At 38.0% G+C, this 16,500-nt stretch overlaps 2 protein-coding genes across 9 annotated transcripts in view; both read left to right on the forward strand.

Annotated features, from left to right (window-relative positions):
• The first annotated feature begins 2,236 nt into the window (after nt 1-2,236).
• Nucleotides 2,237-13,383, forward strand: pik3ap1 (phosphoinositide-3-kinase adaptor protein 1). The gene is made up of 17 exons (XM_026191059.2): nt 2,237-2,436; nt 3,225-3,650; nt 3,955-4,199; nt 4,409-4,553; nt 4,646-4,788; nt 4,884-5,016; nt 5,493-5,689; nt 5,780-5,957; nt 6,068-6,130; nt 6,222-6,476; nt 6,567-6,623; nt 7,763-7,956; nt 8,051-8,123; nt 8,306-8,473; nt 9,850-9,917; nt 10,740-10,840; nt 12,471-13,383. The coding sequence occupies exons 1-17, from the start codon at nt 2,406-2,408 to the stop codon at nt 12,583-12,585; spliced, it is 2,592 nt and encodes an 863-aa protein (XP_026046844.1). The 5' UTR covers nt 2,237-2,405; the 3' UTR covers nt 12,586-13,383.
• Nucleotides 13,384-14,432: 1,049 nt separating this feature from the next.
• Nucleotides 14,433-16,500, forward strand: part of sorbs1 (sorbin and SH3 domain containing 1) — a 42,582-nt gene continuing 40,514 nt past the window's right edge. For 3 of the 8 annotated variants that reach the window (XM_080288244.1, XM_080288245.1, XM_080288246.1), the window contains exon 1: nt 14,443-14,555. The gene's annotated coding sequence lies outside the window, so the exon portion shown is untranslated. Of the gene's footprint in view, nt 14,556-16,500 lie in introns of all 8 variants that reach the window. The other 5 variants (XM_080288243.1, XM_080288242.1, XR_013901118.1 and 2 more) reach the window with 4 other exon arrangements.

The following is a 16,500-nucleotide window of genomic DNA, read 5'->3' on the forward strand; positions in this document are numbered from 1 at the left end:
TTAAACTCAGGCTGCAGGGATTTGATTTGAGCCACCTAATAGATAGTGGTTTCAAGGGAGCCCAAACAAAAGGTAACGGGCCGGTCATGCTTATGGTAGCTAATGGCAGATTTAAAAGAAATTAGGGGACTCTTTTTCTACAGGAAATTGAACTTAAATACGGGTCATGGATCACCCTGCTCTTCACCGGCAGCTTCAGAAGTCAGAAAGTGAACTTTTGCTGTGGCCATTATAAGGTCTGCATCGCAGGAAGAGGCTAGAGCTGAAATAAACCTGACCGTATTGTTGGAGAATAGCAGTGTGAATTGATTTTGTCAATGAAATAATGTCTAGACAGGTGAAGACACTCTTGCTGACTGATTCTGTAATTACAATTAAAGCAACAACTCAGTGTGACCTATTTGTATGTGGGTTGGCCACCCTAGAGCCTGAACCTCAGCAATATTAAAGCAATGTGGAGTCATATGGACTTTAAATCTTGTTAGTGTTGTACACACTCTTGTTTCTGCCTTCTACACTGAATTACTGTTTCTGTTTGCACATTTCAGTAAATACCTGAAAACCTGAAGTGTACCCTGCGACACTTTTAAGCATGCATGAAAGACGTTTTACAGGAAAAAAGAAAAAAAATTTAACTTCTATACATATCACCTGCATAATCTGTTGAGTCTCTTTTTGTTTGTGTAATTAACTAATTTTAATCTTATTTTTTATAGGTCAGTGAATTCAGATTGCTGATACTGAATCATTTTTATCTCCACATTGGCAGTTCAAGGCCAGGTGCAGTTATTTTCATATCTATAAAATGTGGTGCATTACAAACAGTGAATATTTAGTCTGCAGCTGACCCCAGTCTATCTTAATAATAGTTTTTAAATCTTATGTACATGTTTGTATAATGTGCCTCACATTTATTTATTTATGAAAATATACATAATTTCACATTTTTATTTTGGATTCACTGTCAAACTTTTTTTTCAAATTGATCCACCAATGGTCTTATGACTGCAAATATCCCTGCCAAATAAGAAGCATATAGCAAATAAACATTATTGTTAAAGGCTCATACAGCTATTTATTTTATATTTTTGATTGTCTGTATATGGAAACTATCTCTATGACTTATGCCAAACTCACCACAGTCTTTTTAACCAAGTACATATCCATGCCTATAGGCAAAATGATAGGTGGACAACAATCTAATGTTAAGTTAGTGTCTTCTGCCCTCTAGTGGTTGTGTCAGTGTGGTGCCATGTGTTGCAAATAGTTGACATTTACGAGGGAACTGAAACTTCAAATACTGAGTAACAGTTACACCAAACATGTGATTCATTATGATCAGTGACTGATTCACGTTTGTCATGTGCTTTCTGTTTTACTTAAGAAATATTTAGCATGTGGCTGTATGAGGATGTACCCTGTGTGTGTCAGCATTTGAGCGCACAAGTAATTTTGTAAGGCTGAATTGTGTTAGAACTTCACATTCATCCTTCACATGTCTGTGTAATGACGCCAGCAATGAAAGCTTTCAGTTTTGCACTTTCAGTGTTGCTTTAAGGTGTCACAGCATCACAGAACAACACATTTTTAAGGTGTGCATCACTTTTTGCAGAAGTTGTCACTTTAGTCTTATGCATGTTAAAGTTAACTGCAACACAGAAACGATGTGTTTACAGTAGTAAGTCTTACTAGTAAGTAAGTTTTATTGGCCACAAATGTATAGCTACTCTTTTGAGGTAAGCATGTTCATTTATAAGAATTGTAATTTTACACAATCACTCTGACCTTAAAACTCTCTAGATAGACAGCACCTTGGTAAGGAAGTGAAAAAACAGAAGAAGGATGTGGCTCATAACAGGTGAATTGATGTTTTCCTGTGTGTGTGTGTGTGTTTGTGTGCGTGTGCGTTTGTGTGCGTGGGTGTACAGTCTTCACGAAAACCAAGAACAAAGGCGAATCTAAAGCGTCGCCTACATAAAAGACATCAAGTGGTTTTGTGTCGTTTCTGCACGTCGCAAAATTCAACACATCAAATTCTTAGCTAAGCCCTCGTTATCTTCATTTGTGTTTCATCTATAGAATATTTTGCTGTTTACAACATACAGATATACACAAAGCAGCCAAAAACAAATGTAACTGCCGACATGTTGCACATTCTGTCATGACAGTGGTGCGTTTCTCACTTCTTCAACTGTTTCAGGAAGTAGGGCAGAGTCACCAAAATCAGGAAACTAAGTGTTGCTATTAATACTGCTGAGCAACGAGCTGTAGCTGGTGAAAGCTAATGTAGTCTCAGCTGATGAGAAGAGAAGCATCAGTAAACTTCATCGAATTGAAGAGAAACATTTGGGCAAATGATGATCCTTTTGAGGTGATTTATTTATTTGATTTGAGGCTTCAAGACCATGGGAGAACCCATCTCAAGCACTGAATCAGGTAATACGACCCGTCGTGTGTACCTTTTTTTTCACCAGCTAGTTAGTGCTACAGTTTACAAGATGTACTGAAACCTTCATTATTAACACATAGTTTACTCTTTTGCATTGTTTGACTTTGAAATGATGTGTTCATTTAAATTGAGTTTCATTTACCAGAAAATTCAAGGCAAACTGTTTTCTCCGCTTTAAAAAGAGGAAGCAAGCATCTTAGGCATCCTGTATGGTTGATTTGAATTAATGTAGTATTTCCAACACATGTAAAGTTAAATCATTCATGTTATCGGTCCTTTAATAAAACGATGTAAGGGCTCACTGCCCTGTCGTTAGTGAGCTGCTCCGATGAAGCGAATGCTTGTGTGGGTGCTCTTTCCTAGGTAGCGTGTACAGAGGTGAGCTTGACCTGATTAAACACTGTAATGAGTCAAACAAAATTACTCTGACCAGTGTTGACACAGCGCAATGTTTGCACAACGTCTTGTTGGCTCTGCAGTGAAATATCAAACAGATCAGACATTCATTCCCCAGCCACAGTCACCTTGACATTCCACAGCCGGACAGCTGGTACGTTGTGGAGCATTTCCACGGCAATCACAATCTGCTGCAACAAGGAACTCAGCACATAATATTGCTAGTGTCATGTCATTAGTGTATTTTGAGCAGAACGTTGATTCACTGTGTGCAGTCAGGCTGGGTCAGCAGGTTTTATGCTTTGGATACCTGCTTTGGAGAGTGTTTGCATACATCTCTTGAGCGTACAATCACACTGTAATGCGTTGTGTTTTTCAGCACATCCTGAATCCTTCTCAAGATATGAGCTGTTAATTCTGCACACCACTGAGGCACAGGAATGGGCGTCATATTTGCACCAGATTTTGAAAAGTTCTCGCAAATTCCACAAAAGATCAATTTTGCTATATGCAATCAGCACAGCCGATGAGCTCCACGGATATAATTTTGAATATTTCCAAAGCTGCAAGAGCATCGTGCTGCTCCTCACAGGGGTTTTCCTTGACATCCTCTGTGACCACGAACTACAGGAGGCACTTCAGAGAATTCTCTATCCTCCTCACCGAGTGGTGGCCTTTTTATGTGGTGTGTCTGAGGACGAACTATTGACAAAGATTTTCCAAGACTGGCCAAGCTGGAGGAAGCTCTACGCAGAGGATGAGCCTGGTGTTTATGTTTCTACCATTTTGGAAGCATTAGCCAACAGTATGTAAAATGTTCTCTTTTGTACAGTGTTTTCGATGCCCAGGAAGCAAACATAATTAATTCAGTTTTTACTGCACCCACAAAGAATAGGATATTAAATAAAATAACAATTGTCAATTATCTTAAAGCTGGAACATAAAACAGAAACTCTCAGTGAGAAAGTTGGATGTGCTGTAGTGAAACTTTCTGAATAACTAAAAGAAGGCGATTTCATCTAGACAGATGTTAAAATTGTGCAATTTGTAGAAATTTAAAGGGAAAATAAAGATGTTTGTAATACATTCGATTTCTTTTTAATTTAAAGGCAGAAAAGTGGAGCTTGAACGTGAGAGTGAAGTTCCTGTAGCCCTAGACGATGTGTACGTCTTACCAGTTTTAGATGAAAATCCTAGCACTGATGAAACAGAGGATGTGGTGACAAAAGAGTATGAAGAAAATGTCCCGAAGGATGAAGAGCCTGCGAACGCAGTAATATCAGCAAGTCAGGAAATAACTTCACCCACGCACATCACCTGTCTCACTGTGCAACCAAACAGAGTTCTGTGCGGGGTAAGTAATTGCACAAGAGCTGCATCAAATGTAATGTTTGTTTGGTTCATTGAAATAAATCCAGTTTTCTGTATTACATTGTATGACAGGTACACAGAGAAACATTTACACTGATCTTCTAGTGTTTAGCGGAGCTAAAGGAAGTTCTTGATATCAGTAAAATGTCACCAACACGCCAATTTTATTCCAGTTTTCCATTTTTCTTTTAGAAACAGGAGACACTTTTTATCATTTTCAAAAAGAAAATAGATGATCAGTCGGATCCAGAGGTGGAGTTTTCATCTGAAAATGTACCTGCAAAAAGGGTGCCAGGCACCGTGGAGAATGAATACACCATAAGTGTTACTGCACCTGGCAAGTATCTGTAGGAAGTCACAGGACTTTTATGTTGAAAGCTTTAATCTGAAATCACCGTAATTGTTAATTTGCTCTTTATTTTCATTTAGATATGCATGCTGGAATTGTGTCCCTCACTATGTACACTGGCCAGTCGTCTGTCAGCCTGACTCCTGTTACGTATTACACCAGCATGGGTGAAGTCAGTCGGTATCTTGAAAATGCTACAGATCCTGTTAACTTCATCAGCCAGGTGAGACATTATTTAGCGCTTTAAATAGCATCGTTGTGCTAGATTAATGTTGTAAAAGCTTGTGTAAGCTTTATTTATTTATTTTGAACATCCAGGCATTCAACATAACAGCCAATGCAACAGAATCACTGGACAGCATGTTGTCCGACTCTTTAAAATCCAAGATCCCTTCAACTGGTCTTCAGCTGTTTGGAATCAGACAGATTGAGGAAGACAATATGTCAGCATGTAAGTTTAACACATGATTTTATTGGTGTTGGGCGAGTCAGCTAAAAAAATTTGTAGAAGACTTCCTGTTATCGCACATACATTATATGGTGAAAAGTTCTGGGCCACCTACATGTTACACTTACAGGAGGTGCTCAGTCATGGAAACCCACCCATAAAGCTCCTGGCGCAGTTTGTGGCCAGATGTTAATGCCAGTGGAGGCTTGGAACTTACCGCTACTCACCGCTGCTTTAGATAGCTACAAACGCTGGTGACTTATAAATACACTGTAGGCCTTAGCTCTCAGCCACCCTGCTCTACATCTTTACGTGGTCCACCACTTTGAGGCGAATTTGCTGTGGTTCCCAAATACTTCCACTTTGCAATAACACCATTAACAGTTCTCATTTAAATTCAAAGATTATGATAAAAAGCAGAAAGTGTGAGCAGCTGATATATAACTGGTTCTATCTGTTTGCCTTTTTGTGGGCTTCAGATCAGCGGAATGAGGAGCTTCCTACTTTACTCCACTTTGCAGCCAAGTATGGCCTGAAGAAGCTGACCACCGTTCTGCTTCAGTGTCCTGGAGCTTTGCAGGCTTACAGTGTGATGAACAAGAATGGAGACTACCCAAACACGCTTGCAGAGAAGAGTGGTTTTAATGATCTCAGGCAGTTCATGGATGAATTTGTTGTAAGTCCACAGAGAAAATCTTTTCAATTCTTTGCATTTTCACGAATTGTACTTAGCGTCTGGTTGTCTTTTGCATTTAAACAAATCCAGGAGACTGCAGACTTGCTCAAGTCTCACTTTGAGGACACTATCAACACAGACGAGAGTGCAGAGGTATATGAGTTGATGTCCACTAACTCTCAAGATATCATGATGAAATACTCGGGTTGCTCAGAGGATATATATGAGTCGATGCTGGGGATCAACCCTGAATGTGCAGAGGATTTTTGTAAGTATCGCACTATTTTATCTATTGTTCCAACAATAATTCATACAGCAAAACTGGGAGCAGCAGATGATGATGGTGCTGTATTGTTTCTTTCTGGTGGGGGTTTCAAGATGAGGTGATGACTGCAGTAGATGAGAACCCTGAGGAAGCTATGCTTCGGAAGTTCTTTCAAGGTATACATTTGAAGTTTTAAATAATTTCCTTAAATAATATTGCATCCTATATGGCATTGAGTGCTTCATGTGGTTACACTCTTACCTTTAGCAAAACCAAATGCCACTGAAGTCAAGAAGGACAATGAACCTCTTCAAAGTGAGGAAGAGGAAAAAGTTGATCATAATAGCTTAGATGAAATTGAGGAAGAGGAAGACCCATACAACCTCTGTCCAGAGGATATCTACGATACTGTGGATGCAAATAGTACTTACAACCCAGTAGTCCTGAACCGTCCACCAGCCCCTATCCCCAGGCCTGAGCTTAACACTGAGCTTGAAAAGTCTACGACGTACATTTCTAGAGGTATGGTGCAGTCTGATTTTTATTTATTACGTTATATTTTTTTTATATCACAAATGTGTCAAAAATATGTAACTTTTATTTTTTTGATAGTATTTTCAGATAAAGGTACATCTGAGAATAAAGCAAAGGACATGGGATATCATGCAGGTAAATCCCAATAAAAATAATTTTCTTTTCATTTAATCATTATAGTCTGTTATGCTTCTGTTTTCTCTTTTTTTCACTTATATAAAGCTAGTTTAGAACTGGTCATGGTTTCATTTGGTAAACCGCTTTTGAAAAAGTGCCTTTATTTTATCTGCATCTTGATTATTTATCATCAGTCCTGTACAGTGCTGTAGCATGTTTCTGTGAGGCACAGGGCTTTTAATACTACCACATTGGTCAAAACCAGTAACCTTTGTAGTTGACTCAGTGGTTACAGCTAACTGCGTTGGGGGAATTTTTGGTGTCAGAGTGGGTAGGTGACTGAGAACAAATGTTCATGTGATCTTCTGACATTAATAGGCCCTTTTCACAGCAGACACTTAAATGTGATACGGGAAGAGCAAAAATGTACGTGGCCCGTACGGCAGAAGCGTTCTTGTTTTTCGCTCCTCATTTGAATATTTAACTTTAAATGGTAAAAATGAAAGTGAAGTTGAAACCTTGAGCAAACCCCAGCTGACAGGAAGTAAGGTGCAGCCTGGACTAGTTACCAGTTCATTGCACATTTACAGCCAGCTTAGAGTTGCCTATTTACATAACATGCGTGTATCTGGTAGCCCCCAGAGGCTCTGGGCGCTCATACAGACACAGGAAGAACATGTAACGTCTGAATCCTGAACTTTCTTGCAGTGAGGCAACAGTCCACTACTGTCACTGACATGTCAATTACATCCTCTGGTATTATCGTCTTGTATTATTATACTGCATTACGATTGGTTAGCTGTGTGCACTGATTATGGGTCTGATTTTAAACTGGTTTGCTCATCATAAATAAAAATACAGTACTGTTATTGAACTATTGTCATCAACACATAACAAGAGGTCTTATTTTTGTTTTTGTGATTTTTTTTTTAGTTTTTAGGATTTAGTAGTTGTTTATATTTACATCAGAAATGTAAAGACATTTAAAATTTAAAATAATAAAAAATATTAGTGCGCTTGCTCTCGCACCCATATTACCATTATACATCAAACTATTGTAAGACTTTCATGAAACTAATACAATATTTTATGTTCCAAAGGTTTTTGCTTATAAATTAATAATAGAATAAATTATACACTATTTTCCTCCCATTCAGCTCGGCCTGTAGTGGAAGCCCCCACGCCTGCATATGATCCTTACGCTGGGATGAAGACCCCTGGGCAGAGGCAGCTCATATCTCTGCAAGAGAGGGTAAAAGTAGGAGAAATTACTGTGGACGAAGCAGTCCAAGAGTTTAAGGCTTGGCAGGTTGATCATGAGCGGAGGGCAAACTCCATACGCTATCAGCAGGTAGATCTAATGTTCAAACTTTGTGGTTTTCTAAGAAGTTGATTGTTGGTTAAGCAATAAAAGTAATGCCTGTGTTTCCTTTTTCTTACTTGAGAAAAATCTGGAGACATTACGAAACAGCATCACCAGACGCCATAAAGAGAGAGAGAAGACAGGAAAGGAACTTGGTAAAATTATTTATGTTCTCATTTGGAATCAGATCAGGTTCACGCAGATTTATCACATTGTATACCTTCCACTGTTTATACGCTGATACTGTTAGGATTCATTGGTGACAAACACATATTGAAAAATAACATGCCATTGCTGTCAAAAACGCTTATCTTTTTAATCTGGTCTTTTCCCGTAGAGTATGAGATAAGTGCACCCCTTCAGAGAAACTCATTCTGGGGAACTGGTGTCACATTAGAGTGTGCTGTGTATGAGTCGACACCCAGAGCGACGGCTCAGCCTCCTCCTGTGGCTCAGGTTATCCAGAGAGGCAGCTGGAAGACAGGTAGCACATCCAGCACATCGAGTGAGTCCAAATGCTTATCTTTACTTTCTGCTTTTATCAAGTACTAAACAAAAAGACTTAAAGCTTTCAGTCTTTCTTTGTGTGGCTTTCTTTGCAACTCCATTAGAGTACAGATTGGGAGAAATGTAAATTATACACATATGTAAGTCACTGAAAAAGTGATGTGCTTGTAGTCTGACTTCCTGCCTCCACTTTTGAGTTGGAGAGAGAGGTACGTTTGAGCGCCAGATCTGATCATTCTGTCTTTTCTATGCGTCAATTTTAGCTGTGGTTCAAGGAAAAAGTGCTGGATGGGATCATTAGAATATTCACATGGATGGTACGAGGCAGTGTTACTAATAAACCCGCGTTTAATTAGAGCTTGGACAGAGCAGACCTTGCTGAAAAATTATTTATGTCAAAACAGAAATTCAACACATCAGTCACAGTTTTTCAAAGAAAAGAAAGGGTGCCGTGTTTGCTCTGTGGGTAAGCAGGCAACCACTTGCTGCACAGCAAGAGAGCCGCGGCGCAGGTTTGAGTCCGACCCGTGGCCCTGCTGTGTGTTTTCTCCTGTTGCGGGCAAATAAATGCAAAATTTATTTTAGTCTCACATTTTTTTTAAATCTTAATTGAGATCTCATTTTAAAAGTTTTCAATAAAAAAGCAAGAAATAAAGTAGTCAGATTATAGCTTGAAATATTAGGTTAATTGTAATAAACAGACTTTTTCTGTATGATAAAGTTACATGACTCTAGTGATTTTGTTACTGCTTAATGTTACTTAATGTTCTCGAATGTCAGTGTATGTATTTTATTTTACTTTGTTATTATTATTTCCCATCTTTGTAGTTTTGTTATACATAAAGGATGAGACGTTTTGTGAAACTTTATTTGTGTTTTTACACGTCGCACCAGCAGTTATAATTCAGTCATAATGTTTTACGAAGAAAACCATTTTTTAGTTTGTTTAATTAGCCCACAAATGCAAAAGTATTTTAAGGTTTAAATTAATGTTTAATTTTGCTGTAGTAGATGTTTTATTCTTCTGTTTTTTTTTTAAAAAAAAGCAAACATTTGCACATAAATTTCAAAAGGGGCAAGCAGTTTCCTTTCAAAAACACTGATAACATTAACGGATTTAAAGAATGGCTTGCTATACTGCTTCATGATTACTTTAAGTCTGTAATGGTGGTATGCATATGAGCTGCGTCTCTGTCTTGCTCTGATTGTTCATACACCTTCTTGCAGACATCTTGTATAACAGTGTCAAGGCCTAAAACATATTTTACCCACATTTAGCGAAGTGGTCTTACAACATAATTCACCACAAGCACTAACCTCAGAGATACTCGGAATCACGTGTTTTATTTTTGCTGTGCTTCTTCTTGTCATCAGGCACCGAAAGCAACAGACTCAGCACGCACAGCACCTTTAGCTACAGCAGCGGTACAGAACCTGACGAGGTGAGCTTGATTTAACAATAGGTACAAGTGCATCTTCGAGGCACGTGGAAACTGAAGGGTTCACACAGAAATGCATTTGCATGAGTTATAGCTAGCTGTTTCTTCCTTCTTACTCTTTATAACCCAAATTAAAACTTCCCTTTCTCTTATGATGCTGCATGTGTCTGATGTCTATACAACATGACTGCATGCGCAGTAGAGAGGTAGAAAAAAAGAGGTAGAAAGTCTAGTGTTTAGTTTTGTTTTATTTTGCTCTCTTACTTCAGCTTTTCATTTCCTAAAATACCTTCCAGACAATATTTAAATGTAAGTTCTGTAAATGTGTGTTCTTTACTGAAGCAGATTCTATATCATTTTCATTAGCGTTTACTGTCTGTCATCATGATTGAAGAAAAAGTACAGAGCTGAAGGAGATTTGGGGCACGGGCAGACAAAGAATCTCTTAGATTTTGGTGCAAATTCTGTCCTTCTTTTAATTGCAAGATGGGTAAGATGAGTATTCCCTGTCTGTTGTTAAAAGACTCAAACTGCACGACCCATCGTGGAAGCTTGACTGACACTGCTTAATGACTTCCTCAGGGTGTAATTAAAACAATGATCTTTTATTCTCCAGACCAACAAAACAACAACTGTCATCTTTGTGTGTTTAGCTGAAAATTTGGGAGTTCTTGACAGTTTCAGTAGATGAATTGCTTAAACCAATAACTGTGACAATGTTAGCTTTTTCATTAACTGACTCAGCTGTTAAACTAGAGCTTTAGGCTGTTTTATTTTGAAGTATTTCAAGTGTGGCCACATATATATGTCATTGTATTTTTAAAGGACTCAATAGAAAGTTTCCCTCCTCCACCACGACCGCCACGGCCAGGCAGTGCTGCACCTTCCATTCCTCCACCCAGGATTCCTCCACGGAACCCAGAAAGGTCAGTCTAGAGAACAGCGATTCAGATTACTGAAGTGAAAGCAGAACCATGCAGTACTGAGCACTATGCGACATCAGGTATAGGAAAAAACAACGCAAAGTAGCAAATACACTGTACAGTTATGTGACGGTGCCTAGCAGCAATCATAACTGTGTTAGAATATGACAGAAAGACTGGGAGCACGTAAAAAAAAATCTATAAGCAGCACTGAGTGAAACAGAAAAATGTAAAAGAGGAAATGTTCACCCACCACTAATTCGCAGCTGTGCGTTTCAGAGGAAGCCAGAGCGAGAAAGTGATCAAGATACTGATGCTTATACTCTGTAAACACACAAATAACTTCCACACACATAGGTGAGACCACTTATAGTGAGACCACTTAAAAATGAAAAAGATGAAAGTGACTGAAGTGGGTAGCAAGAGCTGCCGTAAATTCCTGAGAACCTGTGAAACGCTGCAGATCCTTTTTACTGATAAATGCCCTTCTGTCTCTTATCTCTTTCAAAAAAAAATCTGGGTGGCAGTACAATGTATTTCTAAAATCTGATAAACAATCAGCTTCTTTAGCTTTCTGACATGATGTCAGAAATATTATATTATACTTTAAATATCTGCATAATACTTCTCATTCATACAGTAATTGTGTGTGATGAGTTTTAATTACTATTAGTGGGTAAATACAACATTTGTGTGCTGTTAAAAAAAAGACTCAAGAGTTAGCAAAATTGCTTTAAGTACACAGAATTTTAAGTAATTTGACATCCACAGACTGACATTAAATTATTCAGTTTTTAAAGAATAAATAACAGAAATGAACAAACACCTACACCAAGTATGTATGAGCTGCTACATAGAGTATACTAAATTCTTCATGCGTGGGTTCAATTTGTTCTCATTGCATGGTACTGTGATCTTATCTAGAGTTTTTCTTAGCATCTGTGTGTCTGAAGGTTAAAAGATCAAAAAGATATTTGTCTTGGGAACATGTAAATGAGAAGTTACAGTATGAAGGGTGATGGAGTGCAAAGCGTTTGAATATAAACAACCAAATGAACTTAGTAAATTGATACAAACGTGCAACAGCTTAACTTGTGTGCGCTAACATTAGCTAACTTTAGCTAAAAACGTAGCTAAATGTAAAACTGCTTAATGTTTCTTTAATGGGCTGTAACTTAAAGAATTGTTGATTTCATTAAAAATATTAATAATTCAGTTTATTATTCCACCTACATAACTAAATAAGATGATGACTAAATTCAGTAATGATAGAAAAAAATAACATGCTTTGACATTAACTAACTTTGCATAAGAGCTGTGACCACTATCAGAGAGTTCATGTACTGTAGTTCCTAAAACATGCAGTTTGTTAAAGTATTGAAATCTATTTTAAACCAGTGAATGAGTGATTCTTGTACAGTTCATATTTCCTGAATGTAGGGTGTCAGATAAGTAAATGATACAGAACTGTGTCTGAAATGTTATCTTTGCATCTTCTTTTCAAGTTTTGTTTTTTTCTCACGCATAATTATAAGAAATTAAACGTCACAGTTTACACACCCTTTGCTGTATACCGTCTCTACTGTTACAGTGCAAATAACCTTCCTATACAGTAACAGTGTGTTTCCTGCAGGGTGACAGAGATGGTCCATGAGCGTTACATATCCTGCCCGACACGAATACTTCCTCAAAGACCTTCTTACAGGCCAACTGACTCAGCACCTCCTGTACCTCGCAGACATCGATGAGAGCCGCACATCTTCAATTTTACTGAATTTGATCTGTCAAGTTGTAAGTTATTTATTGTGTAAGAGGGATAGAGAAGGTAACATGTAGCTGTAAACAACCATCAGGTTTAGCAAGATGAACTCATGCAGAGTAATGGTTATATATTATTTAATTTTTTTTCTTTCTCATGTATGAGTCCACAGAACCAAAACATCCATTTCTCATGACTGTGCCTGTGATCCATGTGTGATATGTTTCCGCTGTATTTGCTATGGTATGTCTTTACTGTAAAAAAATATTGTAAAAGTAAGTTTGTAGTTGTAAATAAATGTGAGATTTTCAAAGAATATAATTGCAATAAATATTAAGTGTCCTAATGAAAATCATAATAGTAGTATTAATAGTAGGCGTATTAATTTCTTTTTGTTATGGGTTTAAATTTTGATATATTAGAATAGCAAACATTTGTTTTTCTTGATATTCTAATTATAATATTTCAGTGTGTTCAATCTCCTGTTGTGTAATTTAACTGAAAAGTGACATTAATGCTGCTCCGTTTACCAGATAAATATGTGATATTTTTGCCTGTGCTAATTATGAGTTTTGTGGTATTCTACTTACTTTACCTGAATTCCTGTTACCCACCAACAGCTTAGTGACTTACAGTTTAGCTGTGATGTTTGTACAGTATCATTCTTAAACTGAGTCATGAATGGAGTGGGGAAAGACAGTTTTGTTGTCTAACAGACCTTATGTAATTTTTTAAACATGACAAAATGGTGATTAAAAAAATACATGTTTTAGCTGGGTAAGTACAACGCAGCCGCTGTTCATTTATTAAGCTGTGATATACCATTTGATCACTGGATGGTGCTTCACATCTTCTGTTACCCTCTAAAGGTATACTTCAGCTTATATTTACATATTTTTTATGTATGTAAAAACCTTTTACTTGATATTATCAAATGAGTCAAATTAACATAGTGTTATGAATATAAATGAACCCTAAAATAGATCCTTTTAAATGCTTTGAGGAGAGAAAGGTACAAAGTGCGATGGAGTGTAGACAGCTGGGACTTCTGGCCGAAACTTTCAAAGTAAAATCTTTACTGTTGTAAAAACGTCAAATACAGTACTCTACAAAAGTATTAAGCCACCCCTACAGCAACTGGCTGCCCTATTATTATGCTGAGCTTACAACTGTTTAACTTATTCCATAATAAACTGTATTTGTAGCAGGTGGATAACAGTAGTGAATATTAATATTATTCTACTATTAACAGCATAGTTATTTGGTGAATTTTTTTTTTTGATTGATGATGATTGATAGTTACATAGTACTATGCAAAAGTCTTGAGAACATCCCTTATTTTCTAATATTTTGCTAGAAAAATGGGAATTAAAAGTCTTTAAAGTCATTTATTGAGGCATACACATTTAGACAATTCTAATTAGTTTCAAAGTTAATATTCAATATGACAATGTTTATTCTTCAATGCTGCTGGAAATCCCTTATACGAGCTTTCTAGTCATAGTCTTCAGGAATAGTTCAAAGCTCTCCTTTGGATGTTGTCTCTTTTGTTCTTTTCTCAGACTAAATGATCCCACACTGCTTCTGTAATGTTGTGCTCCGGGCTCTGTCGAGGCCAATCCATCAATCCATAAAGGAATTAAATAGAAAGGTGGATAAATAGCTCTATCCAGATGCTTAATATTTCCCAGCTATCTACCAGCGCAACAGACTTACAAAGTCAGCAGTTGAACTTTTTTCTTCCCCCTTTATGTTTGAAGCGACTAGCTTCAGGCTTTTATTGTGAAAGGAGAGGTCTTCGCGCTCGGTGGGCGAGCAGTGCGCCGGTGTTGACGCAGTTGAAACCGGTGAGTGTGAAGCGCTGACAGGACGCTGGTGGAGAGCAGCTGTCGCAAAGAGCTCAGTGAAGTGTGTCTGTCTGCATCAGCGAGCACAACGCTGGATTACCATCACAGAGAGGTGAGCGTACCTGCTCGTTACAGCTGCACTTCTCTGAAGCCCTTCTTTAAGATTTTCTCTTAAAAGAAAGGTTCTTATTATCAGGGCATGAACAGTTTATTTTTATTTCCCACTGGCTCTGTTAACAGCTGACTTGAGAGTTGTTAAGGTGTGATGCAAAGCCAGTACTGCATAATGTATTTCATATTAATTACAGAGTCTGCTACGTGAGTTTATCAATGGTTAGCAAATATGAATGCTTCTGTGAGTCAGTCGGTTTTGATTTTGCATCTCAGCAGATGGGGGCATTGGCTGTGGGACAGTTGCTGCAGTAAAGGCAGATCCATACAGTGGGAATGGGTGCCGCACTCTGTAGCTGAATGCGAGAAGAAAAAACCTAAATCCTTAATCTGAAAATTAAAGGATTGCTGTCTGTATAACACTGCTGAATAACATTTGTGTATCTATTTATTTATTTTAAGACAAATCCGATCCCGCGCGTTGGTTTCTTTAAGTTGGACGGCGGCGGTTGTCAATGTGAGTCATAGGGGGCAGACTTCAGGCTACTCTACATGCATACAGTAGGGCTGTGACAGCAAGACCATCCACTTAATGGAATGCATATTATGCGGCATGGAGATGTTGGGAGCTGTTCACTGTACAGTGTGATCAAACTAAACTGTCACCTCTGTCATCTTTGTTTTGGAGATATTCTTGATAGGAGATTGATTTTCCACTCCTTATTCCAGGGACATCTTTGTGAGCATGACTAACTTAGCACCTGTGTTATGTAACTGCACAATATTAAAAGTGTGGATGTTCTTTGTGTTGACACAAGGACCTGAATGTTGGGCTATATGTCAAACAGGTCTGTCTGAAGACTCACGCTGAACAGCATGTGATATGAACAACTGCTTGGCGGCACAACTGTGGCCACACACAGACTCACAGACTGTAACAAACACCTCCGTCTTGCCCACATCTTAACTGGGATTTTCTCTTAGTCCCACTAAACATGCCACTGGGAAGGATTGTATGAAGGCAAAACTGACATTGGTCACTATGGTTGTAATTTTTTATAATATGCATTTTTCATTGTTGCTGTTATGGAATTCTAAGGAATTACAGAGGCATCTTTGCGTGATGTCTACCTGGAAAACAATCCTGCCGTTTCCTATTTTAACTGAAGATCTAAGATTGGAGCTTTTTATAATACATAAGACGCCTACTTGTGAAACTCTACAGATCCCCTGCCTCAGTCTTCATTCACATTTTTACCCCCGAGTAACATGAGTCTAAACAGGCGTGATAAAATATTAACCCTTGCACAAATAATTCATCAAACCGCTCCAAGGACAGGGGGAAAGTATTCAGACGGATTTTACTCCAAACCACCTGTTTCAGTGTTTTGCTGTGTAGCTGCCACGCTCTGGAAATAACCCAGTCACTTGTGTTCGTCTTATCATGTGGACTTGTTGGACGTGGTTAATGGAGATATTCAGTTATCTAAGCGTTGTTTACATAGAAAGATCAGGAAATCCATTAGCTTCCCACATGTCCTTACTACAAGTACAACAAAGACTTCTGGTTTACCAGATGTCAGTAGAGGACCTGTGGCTGTTTACACAGGGATTTTGATAGGTGTGTACATATAACACATCAGTCACATGTTTGGTAGCAGCTCACCCAGGAGCCATTTACTTAGGCAGGGAGCAGACGTACCCTTATGACATTTTGCAGGTTCTGTTGTGCATTTAAAGCAAGGTGAAAGTGATCTATGTGAAGGAAAATGTTTGTTATGTTCTGAAAGATTGAACACATGACGGTATTGACTTTTTCTTCAACAGTAAATTTGGATGATTTGCAAAGGAATGCTTTCCCTCCTCGATTTAAAACATATATATGTATATATATGTATAGATACAGTGATTCATCAGGTGTTTTAGTGTATCTAAACAGGAGGATA

Source organism: Astatotilapia calliptera, chromosome 13 (genome assembly GCF_964374335.1).
Source record: "Astatotilapia calliptera chromosome 13, fAstCal68.1, whole genome shotgun sequence".
NCBI lineage: Eukaryota > Metazoa > Chordata > Actinopteri > Cichliformes > Cichlidae > Astatotilapia > Astatotilapia calliptera.

Bases quoted from the DNA above. Each gene is read 5' to 3' on its own strand.
- pik3ap1 (XM_026191059.2), top strand. From the start codon at position 2,406: ATGGGAGAACCCATCTCAAGCACTGAATCAG. The intron at 5,690-5,779 runs GTAAGTCCACAG...AAACAAATCCAG, and splicing joins AGTTCATGGATGAATTTGTT to GAGACTGCAGACTTGCTCAA. The intron at 7,957-8,050 runs GTAGATCTAATG...TTCTTACTTGAG, and splicing joins ACTCCATACGCTATCAGCAG to AAAAATCTGGAGACATTACG.